The 25,465-nt window shown below is 42.8% G+C and overlaps 1 protein-coding gene across 1 annotated transcript in view; it reads right to left on the reverse strand.

The window, feature by feature from the left end:
- The window catches only part of RASGRF2 (Ras protein specific guanine nucleotide releasing factor 2), a 124,130-nt gene that overhangs the window by 73,096 nt on the left and 25,569 nt on the right, over nucleotides 1-25,465 (reverse strand). The window contains exon 2 of the mRNA XM_039696351.1: nucleotides 10,741-10,847. Coding sequence (XP_039552285.1) covers nucleotides 10,741-10,847 — 107 coding nt within the window. The remainder of the gene's footprint in view (nucleotides 1-10,740; nucleotides 10,848-25,465) is intronic.

Genomic DNA, 25,465 nt, shown 5'->3' on the forward strand with positions numbered 1-25,465 from the left:
TTTGGGAAGACTTGGGGGAGCATGTAGCACTTCATCAAAACTATTTCTCTTCATCTGCCAGATCAATTTATGGAAGAATTCCCATCAAAACTGTCACTTTAGTGTGCTAACACATGTTTTATTTTTTAGGCCTTTTTAAGATTACTGAAATAAATGCCTGTAATCCAATCAGTATCAGGAACCAGTGTTTCCTTTAGCTCTTGGGCAGCTTTTCTCTGCAAAGGGACAATATCCCTAGTGTAATCAGATGCCAAAATCTGAGCATCACGTCAGAAATGCTTCCCAGCTTCAGGGAGAGGAGAAATCAGTTTCTCCCTGTGCAGCACCTTCATCAGACTGACACCGAAGCAGCAAAATCCAGACACTTTGCTGCCTCTTACCCCGGGTTTTAGGAAGGTTCTTCCTCTGAGAATTACGTAAATATACAAGACAAAGAGCCAACAAAACACAGCAGAATGGAGGCCCTAAATCATTGACAAGTGATCCATCACTGTTTGATATCACATCATTTTCCATTGCTGAGTTTGAGCACAGCATTTAACAGAGGGAACTTTGGGATAGCAAATCTTTTCCTTTTAAAATTCCTCCTGCTTGTTATAGCACTCTTAAAAAAATGAATACTCACTATTAAATACTGTGAGGTTCCTAAAATTGCAGTAATGTGCATCCTCTACAATGTGGTTTTTTTCTGTAAATATTTACTTGTATTTCAGTCAGTGTTAGTGAACTTCCACACTGGAGGGGGCCAATATTAACCACAGCTGTTAAATTCAACACCTAATCTGGAAAACAAGCTTGGATTTAAAATAATTAGTATAAATTCCCACAGCTATCATAAAGTAAAAAATTTTCCTCCTTGTACAGATTATAAAAAGAACAAGAAGTGAATGTAATTCTATTACATTTGCTGTTATAGTTTGATTACTGCAGAAGTAAACAATACACTGGAAAAAGGAAGGTCAGGGCACTTCTTCCAAGAAGTGAAAAATATGCATAAATAAATCTGCCATGAAGCAATCCACTTATCACTCAGCTGTGCAAGAAAAAGCAGTGAAGTATGAGATTAGTTCCTTAAATTTTTTCAAATTTTTTTTTTTTTTTCTTTCCAAGAATTCTGGGTTTTTTTTTTTTTTTCTTTCCAAGAATTCTGGGTTTGTTTTTTTTCAGAAATCAGAGTACTTCACCTCTTTGCACCCTAAAAAGTCATTTGCACATCATAAAAGTCGTCTGAATCAAAAGCACTAATCATGTCTGAGGTAGCATAAATTGTTTTACAATGTTCTCAAGATAAAAATATATGTAACATATGCAATGAAATGCTTTTATTTAAATTTAACTGAAATAGTCTTTCCTACCTAAAACCAAATCCAGACAGGTGAAACACTCTCTTTTTCTATCCATCCTTTTCAAAATGTTTTAGAAGTTTTGCTACCAATTGTTTTCAACACAGATTTTGAGGGGTTTCACTTCAATTTCATTCAAACTGAGAAAAATAGAAGGAAAATAGTAGGATACAGACTCAGAAAGGATGAACTGCTGATGTAGGACCCAAGACATTGCTACATACAGTACTTCTCTTTCACTTTTTTGTTGCTTCTTTTAGGGGAAGAAATTTGTGTGTATTTCTTGGGTTCTTTAAATGCATTAAGCTGGACAGATTCGCCTTACTGGGGAACAAGAAACTTTGCTCTGGAAGACGGAAGTTTTTGCTCTTTTGAGATGCTCTTAGAGCAATTCAGTGGGGGGCTTTGGCTGTCTAAAATGTGAGACTCAGCCTGGAAACCAAACAACATCTCCTTCACTCCCATAATTAGCAGTACGAAGAAGAGTTAATTCGAAAAGCCTGTGTACACCTACACTAACTTATAATAGGCTAAATCCATTCTCCTTCTCAAAACTACTGCTGGGAAAGGAAAAATCAGAGGCTTTTGGAATAAACTTCACATTCTTCCAACAGCTCCTTCCATCCATCTCTCTGCACGCCTGAGTAGAGATCACCATGTCCAAATGTATTAATCTGAATATCCATAGTAATCCCAGCAGCCTTACAAGAGGACAGGGTATCAGTACTGACACGAGCACACATGTATAAAACATCCTTGTCAGAGAAAATTGTACCAAAATGTTCAGATGTCAAAGCAACACAGAAAAATATATAAAGCAACTTGTGAGCAGCCAGTCTAGGTCTGTTTTTTTGTCTAGGGTATCGTTTGATAGAAAGAAACAACTGCTGCAAACCACAGCTTATACGAATTTTTATTAATATTTTATTGAGGGAAGCAATTCTGCAGTGTCTAAAACATCCTGAAAGCTGAGGCTGAACCTGTCTGCTACAATCATCTGTAGGAACAGGGCTCAAACCAGGTATTTCAAGAACCTCTGATTGACCCATCACCCACCACATGGAGAGAGGAAGAAATTAATAAAACCCTGATAAAAAGTCCTGTACCATTTAACCTGGCATGCTTAGAAAACCTAGGAAAATGGAGAAAGCTTAACCATAGCCTCTGACAGCAAGCCAGTATACAAGTTCCAGTAGTGTTAAAAGCTTTTGAGTTTTGTCCCAGAATGAGACCAGAGTGATGGTTCATTGCAGCAGCCCATGCTAATTGCACTGAAGTTGCTCAGGCTGCTGGGAGAAGCAGGCATTTGGTCTGGCCACATCAAACCACCCTCCTGAAAAGCCAAATACACAGCCTAACCCACTCCTTATGAAAACCAGGCTCTGGCTCTCTGGAAGGCAGTAGAAATTGCCTGCATCTGTCCCCACACCCACCTTGAGCAGCTGCAGGATTCCTCAACAGAGGAGAAGGAGCCTCCAGACAGATTTTAAAGCCTGATGGCACAGCCACAGCAGGGATGGGAACAGTAAAAGCTGCACTAGGACATAACCAATGTGACTCCAAGCAAGCTGCCTTGGGGTGTGATCCAGGGTTCTGAGGGATCCCTGTGCCAGACACAGCCACAGGGCACCACGAGAACTCCACACTCGGAATGGTTTCTACTACCATTTTAACTGAGAGGGGGAAATATGAGCTGGGAGGCAGAAAAAGGAAGACAGGGAAAGTGGACCCAACAGGTAAAGTACTCAAATCACGTCCATGGGGAATGGCTCACTCAGGAGCAGGGTGTGAGGGGAGGGAAGGCCTGTTGTGTGGGATGGGGACTGTGCTCAAAACACCTCTCACCACCCACTGTGTCACCCACCAGACTCACACCTCACACCAAAACCAGCTGCTCCCATTGTCCTGGCACTCCAGCCAGGAAAATCTGACCATAGGAATTCATCCAAAAGCAAACTGGAGGAGAACGGCACCCCATCCCATTGTGCACAACTGAGACAGACCTCAAAGCATGAGCAGCCATGAATCACAGAATCGTGGCATGAGTTGTGTTGAAGGGACATTGAAGATCAGCCAGTGGCACCCCAGCCATGTCAGGGACACTTTCCCCTGTGCCAGGCTGCTCCAGCCCCAGTGTCCAGCCTGGCCTTGGGCACTGCCAGGGATCCAGGGGCAGCCCCAGCTGCTCTGGGCACCCTGTGCCAGCCCTGCCCGCCCTGCCAGGGAACAATTCCTTCATAATATCAATTTTAACTTGCTCTTTTAGTTTAAAGCCATTCCCCCTCATCCTCTTGCTATCTGGCCATGTAAAACATCATTCTCCCTCTTTTCCAGGAGGCCCTTACAGAGGGAAGCTCATGAAAAGCTGCCATGAGGTGTGCCCAGAGTCCATGGAAAGCCTCTCCATGTCTCCTCTCAGGCTGAGAGCAGCCACCAGCCACATGGGTGTGAAACGTCTTATGGGCTTACGGGGAAGAGCATTTTGGGGCTGTGTAAGGCTTGTTATGGAAGTGTAGGAACAAAAGGCAGGGAAAGGGAGGCATGGAATAGGTTTGAAGAGCAGCAAGCTCTGGAAAACACAGAGATAAGGGGATAAAGGATCACGGGTAACCAGAGTGATCAATACACAGGCCATGTCTTGCACATCACCACCACTACCCACCCTGCCTTCTCACCAAACCCAGCTCTCACTGCTCTCCTTGGTGAGGGATGGCACTGTGCATCCCTGCAGCCCTCAGTGCCACTTTCTGGAGCTGGGACCAAGAGGCCACAGGTCCCTGCAGCTCCAGTGGCCACAGGCGAGCTGGGAGGTGTGAGCCTGGCCCAGGGTGTGAGCCCAGCCATGGCCCAGCCGGGCCAGCCAAGCGCTGGGGACACGCCAAGGCCGGGCTGCACCAACAGGGACTTCGTGATTCGGCTGCTGGAAACGGCTTAAACTAAACTAAACCCAACTTTACTAAACCCAGAGGTTTAGTAACTAATTAGGAACCCCAGGCTGTTCTGCTTGACACAATGCAAATCAAACAAGAGCAGCTTTGGGAACACCACGGGCTGTGGGGGCTGGCTGAGATGGCTCTGCAGGCCCAAGTGTGCCCGGCTGGAGCTGAGAGCAGCACGGGCACTTGCAGGGATTTCAGCTTTTATAGTTTTCAAATCATGTACTTCTTCAGGGTATAACTCTATACTCCATATACAGTGTTAGTTCCTGTCTTCACATTTGGGTCACACAACACATTCCCTCTGGGACGGTGGTCCAAGGACACCCTACAGCCTCAGGCCCTGAAAGTGTAAACAACAGTGAATTGAGGGGAGCAAACTGGGGGGAAATGACCTCAGTACCCGAAGCTGGAATTGGAGGATTAACCTCTGAAATGTAAATGGACCAAACTTATAACTGTGTGAAAAACTCGTGACCATTGTCCATTTTGGGTGCAGCCTCTGGGAGGCTCCTGGCTGCCCGAGCTGCACCTTTTGAAGGCCTTTAATTAACACCCACTTCATTCTCGTAATCTTATCCAGCCTCTGTTCTAGGCAGCCACTCCAAGGCATCACGGGGATGGAGGTCCAGGAGCAGCCCCTGGACAGCCTGCACAGCTCAGTGATTTTTGGGGGGCTCACACTGCATGTCTGTCCTAGGTGCACCTCTCTGCCTCCCTCCCAGCCCACCAGAAACCACAGAATTCTGGTTATTAAAGCACCAGGCCTCAGCCAACACAGCCTCACTGAAAGCAAGGCATCAGCACAGGGCAGTTCTGAGCTGCCACACTGAGATTACAACCCCCTGCAAAACACTGTGTAAAATACACAGCAAAGTGTGCCTGCAAATCTGAGAGAAAGCCTTTCTGCTTCTGTCTGTTTTTAATTTTAAATTGCCAGTTAGAGGGCAGTAGTTTCTTGTACACCTTAAACAGTAACCCAGGTGAAAGAATTATTCCATTTTCCTCCCTGCTCTTCTCCCACATCACTTATGCAGTGAGCAGACCTGGAGGAATGAGACTGATTACAACTAAGCTGGCAATAAATTAAAAAAGCATATTTCCTTTTCAAATCAGTTTCCCAATTAAGTTCACACTTGTGCCTGCACGAAAGGAGGGTTTTTATTCCCACAGGTGGTAAATTTAAGACTTTGGAATAAGCTGAAGCAGAGAAGTCCAATAAATTTTATTAATACTGCATTCATATTAAAAAAAGAACATAAGAGTTTTTGAGTTAAATGCAAAAAAGCCTCAAAATATAGAAGATTTTGTAAGAGAGAGTGATAAGTACATCTCAGTGTATTGAGGGTGAAAGAGATTTCTTCATAAGAGAACAAGTTCTGGAAGAAAGCCAAAAACAGGACTTCCCAATGCAGTCACTGACAGAGGAATTAGGATTTACCAGGAATAAACCTCCTTCCCAAAAATGTAGCTCAGGAGGACCAAACCATGCTCTGCCACCCTGGATATTAACAAGAAACCAAAATAGTGGCAATTCAAATAAAATGGAAGGGGAAGAAAAGTAAGTACAGGTGTGGAACTGATAGTGAGGTTGCAGTGAAATGTACTGGATTAAATATCCCACTTCCTGCTCAAAAGCCAAACAATCTCCCATGTCAGGAAAGGGCCCTATGGGCAGGAACAATGGACAACATCACAGCAGAAAAGATCCTTTAATTAGGTACTGGCATCCAAATTAAATTTTTATGTACCCAAAGTGGACCATGGGGTGCAGTGAGATTGGAGCAACCTTTTTTCAACACTCTGTTGATAACTGACAAAGTAAATTAGATGTGGAAGAAATTTGGATGGCTACATGTGAATGGGGAAAAAAATAATGAAAAGCAGTCCAAAATTAGATTTTCTGTATGTCAATCTAAGAAAACAAAAAGCCTCAACTACCTCAATTGCATTGTCTCAGCTAACACAGGGATTACCACAGCTCCTCATGAGGATATGACCCTCTGGAAAGCAATTAAATACTTCCCTTTCTCAAATGCCAGCATATTCACACGGAACATGATGTTCCCAGGTCTCTTTTCAATATAAGAGTAGTGGCAGTCTTCTCAATGCCTCCTACAATTTGTAACTAAGACTACCTGAGATAGTACAAAAAAGAATCTTTGAAGTGCTACATAAAATGCCATTCATCAATTCCTAAAAAAAACCCTGAGGTTAGGCTCAAATCAACAGTGGCACTTCAGAAGTTGCCAAAACTTCTCCCATTTGTCAAAAATACAGATAAACTTAAGGGAAAAGGTCTAGATCATGCTGAAGGCAAAATTCAATACCTAAAGACAATCTGTGCTCTTTTGTTCAATTAAGTTGGCAAGAAAAGTCTTACACAATACTCAAAAACTATTACTTTATCCTCTGTTTATGTATCTTCAGCAAAAGACCCAATGGTTTAGTAACTAATTAGAAACTCCAGGCTGTTCTGCTCAACACAATGCAATGCAAACAAAAGCAGCTTCCAGTAAAGTAGAAAATCATTAGAGCAAGGAGGTAACCCACAATAGGGAAGGACACTCCATGCTTACCAACTAAGTTTTTTTTTGTTTTGGTTTGGTTTTTTTAAATTTTTTTTCTTGTTGTTTTTTTGTTTTTGTTTTGTTTTTTTTTTTTTTTGTATTTTTTGGGGTTTTTTTGGTTTCTTGTTGTTTTTTTGTTTTTGTTTTGTTTTGTTTTTGTTGTTGTTGGGAGTTTTTTGGGGTTTTTTTTGTTTTGGTTTTGGTTTTGGGGTTTTTTTTGTCATATGTTGTTTGTCCAAGAAAACACAAGAAAGCAGTGTCTGTATCCCTGGGAAACTTCCTAAAAAATTTAGATACCTATGCAGAAAAGATGATGAAGAAAATCCCCCAAATGGCATAGGACCTTGAGACTGTCCCTCACGGAGATGCCCAATTCAATATCATCAGGAGGTAATATGTTTCTTTTGTTTCTATCAAATAAGGTAGAAACAGGAAAATAGCAAAAGGGGTGTAGATAAAAATACTGATCTTAGTTGCCTCAGAGACCCAGCTGTCCTGTAAAGCCTGCAACTACAACTCCCTGATGGAGTCAAAAGTCAGCCACCCTGACCCTGAATGCCACAACTAACTTCTCTGCAATTCTCAATATTTTCAGCTGTGCATTGTTCACCATTGCCTTCATTTCCTGTCAGTTTCTACCTTGAAAATTCATATGTGACACATTTACAGACTGAACTACAAGGACAAAAATTTACTTCATGTTATGAAGCTCTTCTTGCTTACGTGCCTTTTACACCAGGCAATGGACAGGAATCTTCCAGGATCACTGAGGTTGGAAAATCCCTCTCAGCCCATCCAGTCACAGATGTGCTCAATACCCACCTTGTCCCCAGCCCAGGGCTCTGAGTGCCACCTCCAGGTGACACCTGCAGGGATGGGCACTCCAGAGTCCTCTGGGCAGTGCCAGGGCAGTTCCTGAGCCCCCTTTCCATGGGGAAATTCCTGCTGTGCCCACCCTGAGCCTGCCCTGGCCCAGCCTGAGGCCGTTCCCTATGCTCCTGTCCCTGTTCCTGGGATTAGATCCCAAATCCCTCCTGTGTGTCCCCTCCTGGCAGGGAAAGGTGTGGCAAAACCAAACAGATGCTGCAGAGAGGGAATGCCAGGATGCTGGTGTCCCTGAATGTCCACGAGCACGAGGCAAAAAGCCCTGCTCCCTTCCTCACACTGTCAGTGTCCTCACACTGCTTTGATTTAGCTTTTATGTTTTTCAGATCCTGTACTGCATTATTGGATAACTCTATACTCCATATAGAGTGTTAGTTAGTGCCTTCACATTTTGAACAGACAACACAATCCCTCTGGGCCTGGTCCAAGGACACCCAACAGCCTCAGGCCCTGAAAGTATAAACAACAGTGAATTGAGGGGAGCAAACTGGGGGGAAATGACTTCATTACCCAAAGCTGCAATTGGAGGATTAACCCCTGAAATGTAAATGGACCAAACTTGTAACTGTGTGAAAAACTGGTGACCATTGTCCATTTTGGGTGTAGTGTCTGGCAGGCTCCTGACTACTCCAGCTGCACCTATTGAAGGCCTTTAATAAATACCCACTTTATTCTATTAATCTTATCCAGCCTCTGTTCCAGGCACTGGACAGCAGAAGCTGTCCCAGACCAGGACAAGCCCTGCAGCATCACGGGGCTGTGGTGTCACACCGGGGACACTGGCCCAGCCCTGAGCCCCAGGGACCCCCAGGGACCCCCAGGGACCCCCAGGGCACGGGGTGATGTGGCCACCCAGAGCTGCAGCACTGCCCACCTGCAGGGCTGTCCTGGGAGAGGACAGGGCTACATACAGCTGGCACCAGCCATACCTTAAGTGTTAGCCTTCATATTTTCCAGATTCTGCGCTGCATTGGTGTGTGACTCTGAACTGCATGTAAAATGTCAGCAGCTCTCCTCACAGCTCAGTGACACAGAACAATCCTTTTTCCAGCCCCAGAACCAAGGACACCGCTGCAGCTTCAGCCCCAAAAGTGCCAACAACAGGAATGGAGGAGAGCAACCTGGGAGGGTGGGACTGCATCACCTGGAGCTGGAACTGGACAATGAACCCAAGGTGGGAATGGACCAAAACTGATAAAAGTGTGAGAACTCGTGACTCAGAGTCCATCTTGGGTCCATCTTGGGTCCACCTTGGGTTGAGCTTTGCCCAGACTTTTGTGCTGCTCAAGGTGCATCCTTTGAGGCCTTTTAATAAATACCCACTTCATTCCTTTACCACTGCCTAGCCTCTGTTCTAGACCACCTCTCCAGACATCACCAACCCAAAATGAGGACACAGATCCCAAAGCTGGCTGCCCAGGCAGCACAAGGCCTGCAGCCCCAGGGCCTCGCTTCTCAAGCTCTAAATTAAAAACTACGAGCTGCTCATGTTCAATTTTAGTTCTGAAGCAGAATCACTTCTGTTTACATGGCTCGTGTCCTAAGCAATTCAGGAGCTGCCTGGCTCCTTGTGCGTTACCATGGCACTGCAGATTAGCTGAGGTGAGTGTGGATGGGAGGAGGATGCAGAAAGTGCATTTCAGCAGCAGCTTTCCCTCCTGTTACAGATGACAAATGCAGTTATTGGCTGTCACAAATGCAGTTATTGGCTTTCACATTGATGTATTAGCTTTTGTTTTGCAAGTTACTGTTGATCACAAAGATCCTGATATAGTACAATTTGTAATTCCTTTTAACTGCTTTTTGGTATAGTATAATCTGTCAGTTTATGTATGCATGGTATAGCTTATATAAATAGTAAATAATAATTTGAGAAATATATGGTATCGTAGGGTGTAGCATAATATTAAAATAGAGACTGTCTGATGCTAACATGCTTTTATGTAACTAACTCAGAGAATGGTGTAAGATAATTATGTGGTTCCTTGCATTTGCAGACTATCTGAGTGGTAAAATAAGAGTGAGAAAAACCAGAACCCAGTTTACTGATTCCTCGTTACCAGGGAGTGTAAAAACAACATGATGGAACCACAGGAAGAAATAAAATATATTGGTTTAATGTACAAGATGGCATGCAGACAAGTCAAAGGTTAAAACCAAGCAAAAGAACATCTAAACCCAAAGGAATGTTTGAATATATACATATTCAACTCAAACTCTTATGAATATGCATGTACCCCCTGTAATGTAGCAGTACATAGAGAAAGTGGTTTAGGTTAATGGTGTGCTTTTGGTAAATAGCCAAGCACCTCAACATTGGATTTTATCCCTTTTATCCCTTATTAAACTTTAATTTATTTAACTTTTTTTATTAAAATTTTTGAAGAGTGAGCATCGTTTCTCACACCTCCTGCATTCCTCAGGCCTTCAGTGAGATTTCTTTAATTTAGATTACACCCAAACCATGGCCACTTGCCACACAGGCCTCCCCTCAGGCACAGACTGGTGCATGGCTCAAGGTCCTACCACATCCCTTTTCACAAAACTGTGGTTCAGGTGGTTCAGAATTGCAGTTTTAAAGCCAAAATTTTATTTGTCACACTTCATCATCTTAATGTCTTGACCTTCTCTTTCTTACATTTATTTCTCTGTAAGAGTTTTTAAGGAAAAAGTCATTTATTCATCTGTCATATCATTAATTTCCTCATTCACGTGACACACTTGTCTCTAACAGAACACCAATCCTAGGGCTTCTTCCTAATGAAACACTGTTTTTTCTGAACTAATTTCAACTGCAGCACAATTGCTTATGAAAGATAAAAAAAGTGAAATAAGCATTGAATGTTAAAGGTGTTTTTTTTCTATAAGGTACTCATGAATTGCAAACAACACCAAACTAATAATGTAATCATTTCCTTCTGTTTGGAAGGTGGGTTTAGGTTCTCAAAGCATTATCCATTTATCTGTAATAAAATGGATCAGAGGGTCACAATTTGAGTTTCATACCTCGCTTGGTGAATAGCTTCTACCCACTCATCTCCATCAACCTCATCCTCACAACGCAGCTCCAGTGGCTTCTGCCCCTCATGGCCAAAGAGAACAGTAAAGTAATGCTGCAAATTAGAACAAAGAGAGAAAAAAAAGGTTCAGAAATTCTTACATTTAACAGATATATAAAAATTTTTAAATAAACAAAAAACGACCAAACAAAAAATACAAAACACAACAAACGTCCCACCCAGCAAATAAAAACCACCAGAAGACTTTCAATACTCAGCCCAGTGTGCTGCCAGCCCAAGGAAGATGTGTTTTAAGTTTTAGTCTTGGAACATGGATTGAAGTTAAAACTACCCTGAAAAAATTCCCCTGTGTATCAAGGTAATAGCTTTCATGTACTTATTGCTAAGTTATTGTTCTTAAACTTCCACATCCAAGACAACAAAATACAATTCCCTAAAGAGCTCCTAAGCCAAGTACAATAACAGAACTACAGCGTGGTGTCTGCAGTTCTCTCTCACATTTTTTAACCTAAAAGTTCCCTCACAAGCCAGCATGGGGACCCAAGCCTGGAACCACCAACTCCTCCTCCCAAAAATACAGACTGTGCACTGGCTCCAGCTTTTTTCCCACCTTCCCAGAAGAACAGGGTCCCTTTCCATCCATCACACTCCCAAAACATGTTTTCCCCTCTCTCAAGAAGCCTCACCCATGGCAGCTACCTTTTGTTTTCACAGGAAAATGCTATTCACCCAAAATCTGGCATATTTTGCACGAAGGGCATTGCCCTGGTGTGTTCCACAGAAGTTTCAGGGAGGTTTTTGTGTCAGAATGCAGCATAAACAGATTTAGCTGGTGGGGAGGGGAGAGACACCCTAGCTCCCATTTCACAGGGATGGATATTTACAACCTTATTTAGCTTCTGTACCAGCTTACAGCCAGGCAGCAAGCAGGCTTCTTCCAGCTCGGATGAAAACAGGTCAGAAAAATATTCTACCTAAACACAGCTTTAATTTCCACAGGTGCCCTGAATGCACCCTTTAGAAATCCAGATGTTTCACAGGCAGGAGGACGAGTGAGGGTGATAAAACCATCTGGGTTTGGGTCTGAGGTCATTCAGGACCAATTCTGACTGAACTCCCCTGGATCTCTCCACTGTCCTCACTGCCCAGAGCTCTCCCAGCCTCGTCCACCTCCACACCTGTGCTCAGGGAATAGAAATTCCTGTCTGGGCTCCAACAGACAAAATCAAGCACTCCTACATTCGGCTTCCTTTTGGGTAACATGAGCACAAAAAAAGGGATACCAGGAGGAGAAATTATTCACTTGTGCATTGTATTAGTTTGTTAAACATCACTGTGTATATAAAAAGCACTCTTCATGCAGAAGGGCACCAGAACTGCAGGATTACAGACAATCACAACAGAAATGAGGCCAAACCAGAACCAGTATTCACATTTAACAGGCTTTAACTAAAGGAAGTTCAGGCTCAGACCTGTTAGGTTTCAGAAATTAAACTGCTCCAGAGCCCAAATGAGGAATAATAAATGAGTATAAGGACAATCTTATAACCTGTGGGGTTTCAACAGAGCATATAACTTAAACCTGAATACTATGAATAGGAAGGAAAAACCCATTTAATCAGGTCCATAGGATTCTCCATAGCAGTGAAAGATAAAAACTTTTACAACAATACAGTGCAGTTGAAAATAACCTCCAGCACAGTGAAAAGTGCAGCAAGATTACACACAAATGTGCTCTGTTTATAGAGTGGAATAGTCTATTTTAAAAAGCATATTTAAAGATAAATCACACTGTTCAGCACTGCATATTATGTAAGAAGTTATTTGCGTTTCATAAAGCTGTTACATATAAAATTAGAATAAAGACACAAGTGCAGACAAGCACTGGATTTAATCCCATTGTGTGGGGATTCAAGTTAAAGGGAGACAATATCAGAGTCCTTCCTACTTTGAAGTGCAGCAACTCAGACCTCTGTAAAGCAAGACTTGCAGTGATCTCGTGTCACAGAATTTAAACTCAGAGGTGTGCAGTTACCATGGTGACAGGCACGCCAGAAACACACAGTTAGACCAGGAAAATGCATGCATTTAAACTAACTTAGAGGGCAGCCACACCAGGTCTAGACCCAATGGCAATTATAGCTAAATTACAGAAGGCATTTGTTATGAAATCACCCACATCTGTCAGCCCCCCAAACAGAGATATGGCATTCCAGCATCAACATCAGCTCTCACTTCATTTATCCAGAAATAGTCAATTCTGGAGCAAGAAAAGTGCAAGAAAAAATACCATAACATGCCTCTAAAAAGAATCTCAAAGTCGCTTTTAAATTATCTTTTCAAAATAAATGTTGCTCATTTAAAAAACTAATTTACTACAAGAAAATAAGATGGTGTCTGTGATGCACTATTACATTCTCCGTAAGTGATGTATGTGAGTGGGCCTGTATATATAATTACACAGAGACAATATAATTTTAGCACTGCCATTCAATGCCAAACAGTTCAGCTTGCACATCACTGCAGCACAGTACAGGTAAAAAACACCCTTCTGCAGACACACCATCCTTTTCCTGAAGGGGAAACAGTAAATATTTAAGCACTGTAGCACATATTTACATCAACTACCCTCATCACCATCATTATCCCGTCTGCTGGATATCAGGAACACACTTGTGTTTCAAGTTCAGCTAGACAATTTTGTTGTTTATTCTGAAAACCACTGGAGTCATAGAGGGTAATATGAACAATCTGTGTTTTGACATAAAACAAATGAAGTAATTTCATTTCAAGATGCCTTTTCAGTATTCAGGTGCACACGAGTGACACGGCAAGGCTTCATTTGCACAAAAACACCTTTGGCAGAGTTCTTGAAGGTAAAGCTGGAGAAAAAAAGAGGAGGGAGAACTTTGGGTGGCTGGCACAGGTATGAAGGCACAACTGACAGCCAGGGAAGGAGTGGAGGGACATCAGGGGCACTGCTGTGTGTCACTCCTTGGCTCCTACCTGGGGCTAACCAGAACTTCTCCCTGCAGTGAAAGGAGCAGTGAGGGAGGAGCTGATGGGTGCAGAGACAAGGCTGGAGCCAGGCTCAGACTCTGGGTGCAGAAATCCTGCACCAGAGCTGGGCTGCCCAGCAGCTCACAGCACAACTCTGCCCTTGGAAAGCTGCCCAAGGGATGGCAGCGCCCAAAGCAAGGCAGCAAAACCTCTGCAGCTCCAACAGTTCCCCTTCAGAGGGGAAAAAACACTGCTCTGACTAAAAAAAAAAATAAATAAATCAATCAAACAAACTCTCACCAAAAAAAGTGCACAACAACAGAGCAAACAAACAGACAAACAAAGAAAAACACACACAAAACACCTGAAAAAAACCAAAAGTTCAAAAGCCAACGCCCCCCCCCCCAAAAAAAAAAAGGAAAAAAAATATTAACCCAAATGATACATGCCCTGTAATAAAAATGCTGCTTTTCAATCCCACTGAGGTCAGTGAGTGGTGATGCCCCAAACAACCTTGCGAGTGAAGCCCTGAGGGACCCAGAGGAATGAGGGTTCCCTGTCACAGGCAGGGGAGCTGCTGCCCCAGGGAATGCCACCTGCCTTCAGCTCCTCCTAAATTCCATCAGCTTCCACTGCCCAGGAGGCACAGCTCACAGCAGGGAAATGATGCAAGTGCAGCCTGTAAGTTATGTTCCAAAGGGCTCCAGGGTGACACCAAACTGTCCTGTGAACCTCCAGATGGTGTGTGTGGTGTGGCAATATAACCCTCCCATGGTCTGCCCTTCACTAAGATTTCCTTGCTGAACATAAAACTAATTTATAATAATGCACTGTGAAATTGTCATTTAAAAACTTAGTTGTGCCATGATCTGGCCAGGGGCTATTTTCTGATTTTTCACCAATTTATTGCAGTCCTGGCTTAACTATTCAAGCCAGGATGTTGAGAGTAAGTCAAAAAGAAAATTACAGGTATCAATATTGGTAAGAATGGAAGCCAGAGATCAAAAACAATGGTGAAAAATTTGTCTGTGTACCAAGATTGCTACCAAAACATTAAGAGCCCTACCAAAAGCCTACCTTCAATGTGAGGCATGAGGAAGCCTAATCATTTGCCATGTATTTAAGGCTTACGTTCACTGTCTGATGTTTGCAAGGGTGTGTTGCAAACCTTTGATGCTGGAAAAGGTGGCAGAGGTGATTAATTAAAATTTGACATGACAAGCTAAAAAGATTTATTGTTCTTGACTTCTTAAGACATTTTCATTTCAGAACCTGGAAGCCTGTGTGCACCCTGAAATGCAAGTAAATTACTGAGCAAAAGAGAGCAACCACTGCAGCAACTGAAAACTCCTCAGTAATCCCAGAAGGAAAAGCAGCAAATTGCAGTCTAAATCAAAGCAGCTTATGCTATCCAAGGACACATTAACTCATGGAGCTTTCAGATGTGTTCTACTGACAGTATTTTGCCCAGCTTCTGAAACACAGAGCAGAATGTGTATTCTGCATTACTCACAGCCTGGGGAAAGGGAAGGAAAAGAAGGGGAAATGTTGGGAAGAAGGCAGCACCTCTAGGAGGGAATAAGTGGGCAAGGATGAACGTGTGGAGGTGAGGGAAATGTTTGGGGGGAAGGCAGCAACCCCTCACTGAGGGAGATAATTTATAACAACGTGTGGTGTCAGGACAAGGGGAATGGTTCCAGCCACAGGAGGGTGAGATGGGATATTGGGAATTAGGAGTTGTTCCCTGGCAGGGTGGGCAGGCCTGGGATGGAGCTCCCAGAGCAGCTGGGGCTGCCCCAGGATCCCTGGAAGTGTCCAAAGGCAGGCTGGAGCAGCCTGGGACATGTCCCTGCCATGTCAGGGGTGGGATGGATGGGCTTTGAGGACCCCTCCAACCCAAACCATCCTGTAATTCCATGGCTGTGCCAGCAGCACGGTGGGCAGGAGAGTTCCTCTCTGCCAGGGAAGATTCCCCCGTGCTGGGACTTGCTGTGCCACCACTCCTGGCAGGAAACCCACGGCCCATTGCTGCTAAATTAGCATGAGAATGGGATGATGACAGGACTGAGAATTCATTTTGAAGTTTCCAGGGAGACCTACTGAGCCAACACATTTCATGCTTGTATCACACCAATTAGTAGAAGCTATAATGAGAACAGGATTAGTGGACATCAGAATTAACACGATGTACCCGGGCAGAGTCAGATGGTTTTTGTACAAGGGTGGCATCTCCTGTAAACCCAGAGGAGCTCTCACAGGGGTCAACAAGTGTTTGGATTGCAACAGAAATGGTTTTCACAGCAATTCTGACAGATATTTAGGAAAATGCTTAAGCATCTACGACTTAAAAAAAAAAGATCACTCTACAGATGAAAAAAAAGAAAAAAAATCTGATCAAAAGCTAGGAAACAGTTGGAATATTGGGCCATCTGTCAGTTCTTAGAATGAAACAAAGTCATCAAAGGGCTTCCTCGAGGAATTCTGTTGAGGACTGAGGCAACCATTAGAAAGGATGACAACGTTTGTAAATTATTTGAGATAGTAATGATGAGAATCTATTATTAAGAACTTCAACAGGCCTGAGTTACTGGAGAGCAAGATGGCAGAAGGAATTAATTGTCATAAACGCAAAGGCACACACGTGAGGAAAAACGTTCCAAGCTTCACATGTGGAAAGATGGACTTTGTGCTGGGTAGCACCACTCAGGAGCAAGATCCCAGGAAAGGTTCCATGAAAACACCATCCCAATGCTCAGCAATGCCAAAAGAAGCAAATCAGACTACAGGGATGGCTGGAAAGAAGCAGAACACAGTGAACAAGGCAGTTACACTATGAAGCATCCAGAGTACCATGGCCACTATTGGACTTTTCACAGACGTAAATTGGGAAAGCTTCACAAAAAAACAGAAGTGGTGTGGAAAGGGTTGGGTATGTTCCAGTGGGATAAGTAAAACATTTAATCTGGGACTCTTCAGTGCAGAGAAAGGACAAAGGGTGATGGTTTTGTGAGGGAGGAGGCCAATTCAGACTGGGTGTGAGGAAGGAGCACTTTACCATGAGGGTGGAGAGGCCCTGCACAGGCTGCCCAGGAGGAGGAGGGTGCCCCATCCCTGGGACAGTCAGGATGTGGCTGCACAGGGCTCTGACCCACCTGGTCAAGGTGAGGAAGTCACTGCTCATTGCAGGGAGCATTGGACTAGGAAACCCGTAAAAGATCTCTTCTAGCCAGAAAGTTCTGTAATTCAAAGGAAGGAACAACTTTGGGGATACAACAGAAGTCTGCAAAACCAGGAGGTGTGCAAAGTGGATGAATAGGGTGTCACAGGTCTACTTCTTTTCCAATTAAAAGCAAAAAAATCTATTAAACAAAGGTCAGAGGAAACAGCTTCAAAACAAACAGAAGAAAGTGGTTTTTCTATCACAGAGCTGGTGATAGTCTGGTGATGGTCTGTGACAAAGGAGGTGGTAAATGCAGTGGCAGTGATGTGCAGGGAGAGCAGAGGGTTCAGTGTGCAGAATTTCTGGGCTAGCAAACACACAGAATTCACATGTTTGTAATGCAAACAGTCCTGAAGCTGAAAATAACCGCAAAGTCATTTCAGAGCAGAGGGAAGGGAGAAGTAAAGTAAGTATTAAATAGATGCTTTCCCCAGCATGTCCCCACAGCCACCGTGTGGCACAGGTAATTAGAGCAGTTGGACCTTGGTTGAAGCCTTTCTCATTGTCCTAGAGGGGCTAATTAAAACTTCCCTTGGTGGCATGAGCGTCTTCTACAGCCTTCAGATTGCTCTGCACCTGATTATAAACGAGATGTGCTGGTGCCTTCATGAGTGCTGGCTCTAACAAGTTTCCTGGGGTTTTTCTTGCTGGTTTTGGGCTCGATTTTGATTCTTTAAAAAAATAAAGAAGTAATTTGCAAACCTAGTAGAGATGCACTGGAGTATTTCAGGTTCTGTGTTTCTTTCTGGAGACACCTGGGGATTAAGGAGGGTGGGTTTTTTTACTATTTTAGTATTACTTTATCATCCCTGATAGGTAGACATCTGATACTGAACAGAGCTAGGGAGAAAAATATTCCAGAGGTAAATGAGAATAGAGCTTTTGTCTGCCAAGAGCACATTAGAAGACACTGATTTGGATCTCCCACACTGAGGATATTCAGAGATGGGCTGTGGTATCTGCTCCAGGTTCAGCTTCAAACTGGACAAATACAAAATATCTTGTACTGGGTGAGGGATGGGATGGCTTGCTGTCTCCTTTCTTCAGCCAATATTGAATTAATAGAGTGCCAACCTGCTCTATGAAATCCATTCTGACATCTGACAGTGAATTGCCTTCCTGAGCCATCCTGCAAATATTGCCAGGCCAAGAACAACTGAGGTAATTATATGTAATTATGCAATCAACAGTTTTCTAGTTAGGGAGATTACACATAAATGCACCCTGTGTTATAAACTCTTACTCTGTCAATTAGAAAATACCAACTTGCATGCAAAACAGAAGTCAAGGAATACACAAAGGTCACTGAGGACCTAAATTCTCCTGCAACTCTGTTGACTTGCATTGAAATTACACCAAATTACAATGGTTATAGCACTTGTTTTCATGGATGAGAGAACCAGGCTAATATGGCCCCATCTGCTCCATTTTCAATGCAGACCATTTGTACTTCAGCAGCAGTTTATCAACAGGGGAAAATTCTGCCACATAAAAGGAAAATTTTAACAAGTAAAACCTACAGGAATGGGTACAACAAGCGAGTGCAGCTAAATTATTCACTCATCATAAACTGAACACGGGTACCTTCATCTCAAAGTGCATTTGACACAGTCCAGTGGGAATTTGCTGCCAGAAACCACGAGCCACTTGCTTCCCAGGGACCTGAGAGCTGCCTTGCAGGGACAGCAGAGTCTCTAGTAAACACTCACAGCCCTGCCAGGGCTGCTGCCTCCCTCCCACGTGCACCAGGGCTCCTGGGGCTGCCACTGACACATCTCTGCATCTCATTTCCCCAGGTGACTGACGCTGAGATGTGCCCTGAGGACACTTCTGCAGGCTGCATTCCTGAAAAGTGGAGAGCGACTCCTGCAAAGCACGGCCAAATCCAGCCTGCCCAAGCCCAGGGAGAGACAGAACTGCTCCAAAGACCTGGTGGTGGACACAGCCAGCCCTGTGCTCACCCTCGGCCCCATTCCTAGGATTCTGATCCTCCCAAGCACCGGGGAAAGGACGCAGCACTCAGAGCTGCAGCTCGCGCTCAAACACAAAAATATTCCAGCCACCACTTGTTGCCTCTGCTCCCTCCCAGCCTCGGGTTCCTCTGTGAAATATTCCTTATGCTGGCAAAGGAACAACCACTTTCTGTGGTTGTAGGGGTAATTTCAGAGGTTTTCAGGACACACTCATGTGGAAAGCTCAACAAATGGGCAGACACCTGTGGGGACCATGCCAGTGAAATGTTTGCACTGCAAGTGATGGAGAGAGGGAGCACAGAAATCCCATTTTCCCTGCTATTGTATTTGCAGGGTGCCCCAATGAAGGGAGAAGTGATGCATCTGACTCCATGTTCTCAGAAGGCTAATTTATTATTTTATGACATTGTATTGTATTAAAGAATAGTATATTAAACTACACTAAAGAATACAGAAAGGATACTTACAGAAGGCTAGAAAGATAATAATGAAAACTTGTGAGTTTTCATTAACTCCAGAGTCCAACACAGCTTGGCCCTGATTGGCCAAAGAGTGAAAACAACTCACAGCAGAATCCAATGAAGCAATCACCTGTGGGTAAACAATCTCCAACCACATTCCACATGAGCACTACGCAGGAGAAGCAAATGAGATAAGAATTGTTTTCCTTTTTCTCTGAGGCTTCTCAGCTTCCCAGGAGAAAAATCCTGGGTGAAGGGATTTTCACAAATATGAACGTGACACCCTACTGCAGGTAGGCTGGGGGCACAGCCCCTCACTCCTTGTCCCTGCCCCTTTTCAGGATTTCTGCAGCTTCCATTTGGCCCAAACTGGAGGGAATGAACGCTCAACTCACTCCAAGTTTTGGTCCCCCTCAAGCATGGCACAGCTGAAGTGAACCAGGACTACAGTCCTACCACATAACTAAGCAGAATACAAATAAATTAGTGGAAATCCAACTAAATTTGTAGAAATAGAGCTGTATCAGTAGGAATGTAGCTGCATCAATAGAAAATGTGATCTTCAGTCTGACACAGAAAGAACAGATGGGGAAAACAGACAGAAACAGACCAAAGGGAGTATTATAATCATTTCCACTGTTAACATTTTTCAGGACTCCAAGCTTTCTGTGTTTTGAGGGTTTTTTCTCCACACTGTCTCATTTGTTCACCAGTTGTCACAACCTTAACCTTTCTCCATGTACTTACAGCCTTCCCCTCCTTGTCCAAGCAGCAGCCAGAGCTCTCCAGCCCTTTCCTCTGAACCTGACAGTGCAGAGAGCTCCTCCACACCAATTCTGACACAAACCTCAGCATCTGGTTTGCCCTGCAGAAGACATCCCTGTATTTTAATTAATAGATCAAACTTTAAAGGCCAGAACAAACATTTATAACCTTCTATTTTGATTACTTATGTAATATGGACCAGAAAAATCTCTCCAGAGAGCTCCTGCATCAAACATGCAGAATCAAGATGAGACACACACCCTCCTTCATCCATCCAACACAGAAAATAAACACAGAAAATAATGGAAAACCCTCCTGAGCCCAAGTTAAAAGTTTCTAGGTAATAAATTACCCCCACTGCTGAAAACCATGCAGCCTTATTTTAAACAATGAGCAGGCAGGTAAATAATGAAATTATAAGAACAGCCTTTATTTTGAAGATTGCATTCCTATACTGTGCACTGCAAAAGTGAAGCCTGGCTTCCTCAGCAAACACCATCACACATGTACCAAAAATAAAAAGGAACAAAGATAAATCCACCCCAAAGCATTCACACAAACAATTTCTACAGAGCAAACAATTCTGATGTATTAATTTACAGGAAGCAGATTAATTGACTGTCTTCTAATTATATTTTCAAAATATGCAAACACAGCATTTGACATTTTCAAAGCTCTTTACAGACAGTAACTAATCTCCAAACTCCTCTACAAGGTAAGAATTATGGTGCCCATTTTAGACACAAGGATATGTGCAAAGATGCCCAAATATAGATCTGCTGTAAAAGAGTTCAACTCAAGACTGCTATAAACAGAGCCTCTCTCCCTGAAGTGAGCCAACACACGATAGGGAGGCAAGAATAAGAAGTCAGCACATCTCAGACCTTGTTACACCCCTGTTATATATAATAATTTCTATCTATAAACATTTTCAAGGAAAAAAAAACAAAAAAAACCAAACACTTGAAATTTCAAGCCACTGCAGTTTTGTGTGAGATGAGGGATGAGGCTGGTACAGACACACACCAACACCAGAGACTGACAGGGCTCTGATGGAAAATCAACGACCACTGCAAAGAGCCAAACACAAGGTTTTCATGACACCTGAATGATTTTATTGCACAGGAAAACACCCTTTTGTGGGCACCGTGCTCCCTGACAGCCACACTCTGTGCTTAAGCAGCCCTGAAGGGCCAGAGCCTCATTACAACCTTGTAAAAAAATTGGCAGGAAAAGTGACAGACTCTGGTTTTGAGCAAGAAAAGGTAATTACAACACCCAGGAGGGCAGGGAAGGACATTCCAGGGGCCACAGAGCAGAACACAGAGCTGCTCTAACCACAGCTCTCAGAGGAGCAGCTCTTCATTAGAACTGCACTTCCCTTGCTCTTCCCAAGGGCTGTGAGCAGAAAAGTTCCTGTTCAGGGAACCTGTCACTGCCTCCCTGAGCACATCTGGGTGTTCCAGCACATCTGGACACCCCAGAGAAACTGGGATGAAATTTCCATGGCATTTCTACACACATTCTTCCATCTACTGTCCTTTGAAGTCTCCAAATTTGCAATGAAAGAGACCCCAAACTAACAAAATTAACCAAGGAAAAAAAAGAAAACCAAACCAAACCGACAAAAAAACCAAACCAAACAAACAAAAAAAAACCCACACACAATAAAAAAATTTTAAAAAAGAAAGAAAAAAAAAGAAAACCAAAACCAAAAACCCCCACCCCTACAGAAACAAAAAACCAACCAAACAAGAAGCAGTGATGCACCTCACCTTGGCCAAGCAACAATTAAGATGATTCCATCATATGACAATACTTCCCTAATCCCCAGGACTTCTGATTGTCCATTTTCAATTGCTGGTTTTGCACAAAGATTGTCTGAAATTTCCTTAACTGTTGACATTATTTGGACATGCTGTAACAGTAAATACTCCAATACTCCACCTTGCAAATATAGAAAAAAAATCTCACACTGACAAAGGTCACAGCCACCAGCATTTCATAAGAGTAGTAAGAAGTGAGTTGCACTACACAAACTGTGAGCTGAAAATTAAGTTTTCAAAATTTGGCTGAAGATTGCTGAAATGTGTTCAAACTTTATGTCAAATAAAATTATGCTCAGGCTTTAAAACCAATGGCATTACAGATAGAATCCACATTTTATAATGTTGACTGTCCAAGAGCCACTTAAGCACACATTCAGTTTTTAGCAATTTACCCAACTGGAACAGCAGCACATGTTTTCTTTTCAGGTTTTTACTAATATGTCCCCAATCATATTAACTATGCTACACTCAATATCTTAGTAACAGAGATTTTGGAGTTGATTCAGTTTGAAGGTTTTCCAGTGTGGAGTGCTTTAAACACAGAGACAATATACCTAATACTCACCCAAATTAGTGTCATGATATATCAAAGGACATGTTGAAGTTTGCTTTTTAAATAATTCAACAATTACTCATATTCTCTGATAACAGGATGGAAACTTTTCACATCTTGCAGAGAATGCCTGGAGTTCTGTTCCCCCACAAACTGTGGTTTCAGCCACACCTGTCATTCCAGCACTATTAATCCAGCAGCAAAGTTTGTACAGGAGGTAAATTACTCACGGTAGGAGGTTCAATCCCTTCCTCACTCACTGCCCTCATTTTGCACTGTTTTCACCCCGTGGCAGAGCCTCCCACCCCCCTGTTGGGAAGGGGGAGAGTTTGACAAGAAAGTCTCACACTACACCCACCCCAAACACTGAACCCAAGAGAAAGGGAAAGGGGCTTAAACCAAACAGACCACGAGGAGCTGCAGAATCACAGGGATCACAGAATCATGGAATTGTTTGGGTTGGAAAAGCCCTCAAAGATCAGAGCCCAGCCCTTTCTCAGCACTGCCACAGCCACCACTGACCCCTGTCCCCAAGTGCCACTTCCACTCAAACTCATGAAGAAGAAGGTGAAGAAGAATGACTAGCCTTCATTTTAAAACTTCTATTTTGTTTTATATATATAATTAATTATATATATTATAAATAATATAGATAATGTATCTATTATAAATAATATATAAATAATACATATTATTATTATATATTATTATATTCTAAAACTTGGAACTCTAAGTTTTCTACTGTGTGATATTATGTACTTTTATTCAAATTGTACACTCATAATCTCAGTTTTATTATTTAATTCCAAAAGCCTCAGGTCAAATACAGTGTTTTTTTGGGGGGGTCAGTGTCTGTCAGCACAGAAAGTTTACAATTCTCAGTAGTCAGGGTTCTAATATCCTGGGCAGAGCAGAGCCTGACCCTGCTTGCACACACAGGGGATTTGGGAATCTCAAATCTCATGGATGTGAGCAGAGAATTCACTTGGGAATGTCACCTCTGTGCAAGGCACGGGTGGCAGTGGCAGCAAAGGAAAATCCCAAGCAGGCAGCACCATTCTGGAGAGGACAGAGTTACAGAGGGCTTGGAAAAGGGGGCAGAGAAGCACAGGCATCACTTTCTCCCTCCCAGAAGAGAGTAAATTGTATGCAGAACAATGGGATTTTCTGTTCATTTTCCACAAAGAGAATATTTTATGTTCCTCCTTCTTATGCAACCTCAAATTTTGCTTTCCATGTCAATACACATCCCCAGCAGCAAGAGCTTTCTCAGGCTAACCTGAATAAACAGGAGATTTTGGGCTCCCAGGGGACATCATCTCTGAGCAGGAAAGCCTTCCCATTGTTGCTCTTCCACAATAAATCCTGCAAAGCCCAGGCTTGAGAGGTGCAGAACAGCATCCTCATCTCTCCTCTCTGGCAGGAAAAAGGCCAAATTTACTATTTCTTGCCAGTTTGACAGTTGTACTGGATAGTTCATTAAGTCCTGCACTTGCCATACAACTGAAGAAACTTTTAAGGAAAGCTCTGCTTTCCACTATGTTTGTTTCACAGTGCTTTTCAGAACAAATTGCTGAAAAAATCTGGAACAGCAAATGAGGCAGAGTGGCAAAACCAGCTTCAGCTTGGATACAAACAGAATTATTTTGGGGAATGGTATTGCACTTTCTTTTAGTGGTGCCAGTACCAAGTTTTAGAAGTTTGTGATTTCTTCCCTTTTACTGCAGTTTTTAGTAAACTCTACTAAAGGTCCACACATCTTATGTCATGTAATAGCACAGCCTGAATGATCAAAGAAGTCTTCAAATGGCAAATGTTGAAATTCAATTTGCTTCTCATTTCTTTTTTCCATTTGCACATAAAAGTCTTGGTTTTAGCTGAAATCCCTCTCCCTCTCAAGCAAAGTACACTGCTGGATTTTTCTTCTAATTGTAACCAAAACTGGTCTCTTTTTTTCCTTAAATACAGAAAAACACCCCATCTTTAGGCCATCAGTTTCCACCAAAATGTCTGAGAAGCAGTTTATCACTCAGAGCTGCATCTAAATACAAACAGTTTCTCTTGGTTTTTGTTTTTAACTCACTGGAATGTATTGTGGGAAGACTATGTCAGAAATTCTACTTCTCCTCTCAAAATCCTCTCATTTTTCAGAGCTTTGTAGCCCACATGAATATTACCCTTTCCAAAGGCAGAGAAACACACAGCAGTGTGTGAGGATGGAAAAGCCATCCAGTTTTGCTGCTGATAACAAGAAAGGGAAACCATAAAAAACCTAATTTTCTGCATTAGCAGGCATGCAGGGCATAATGTAAAAAATACAGTAGGAATTCAGCTGCAGCCTTCAGGTCAGTTAAATGCTCAATCACTTTCTTGCTGAAAATGGGAGGTTTTTTCTGCAGCAACAGATAAAATATTCCTTAAGTCATCTTTTCTTCCAAACTATTTCTAACAAAAGGAAAAATAGTTCTGAAATCTTCTGCTCTGATTTACACCAGAGTTGGGCAAGGGATGGGTAAGGGGTGGCAACAGGTTAAAAACCCCACAGCTTTTATCCTAAAGGAAATGTAAATGCTTCTCTGTATCAATTGTTGTTTAGAATCATAAAATCAAAGAAAAAAAAGCACTTTGTGTTGATTGAACCAATTATGTTTTGGTTTTTTGTTTTTTTTTTCCTCCCAGGTCTTTTGAAACTCTTATTTCTATGCAAAATAATTATAACTAAAAGGTGAAGAGCAGCAAGCAGGGACACTCCCCTTGGATTCTCCCCCTTCTTGCCTTCATTCTTAGAATTCTATTTCTGACACCTCCTCCCTAACCTTTGTAATGTAAAACATTAATAAACTTCTTTGTTCTGGCACTTGCATAACATGGGATACCAGTGCTACTACTGCAGGAGTTGTAGTAATTATG

Source organism: Passer montanus, unplaced genomic scaffold, assembly GCF_014805655.1.
Source record: "Passer montanus isolate IOZ18808 unplaced genomic scaffold, ASM1480565v1 scaffold97, whole genome shotgun sequence".
Taxonomy (NCBI): domain Eukaryota; kingdom Metazoa; phylum Chordata; class Aves; order Passeriformes; family Passeridae; genus Passer; species Passer montanus.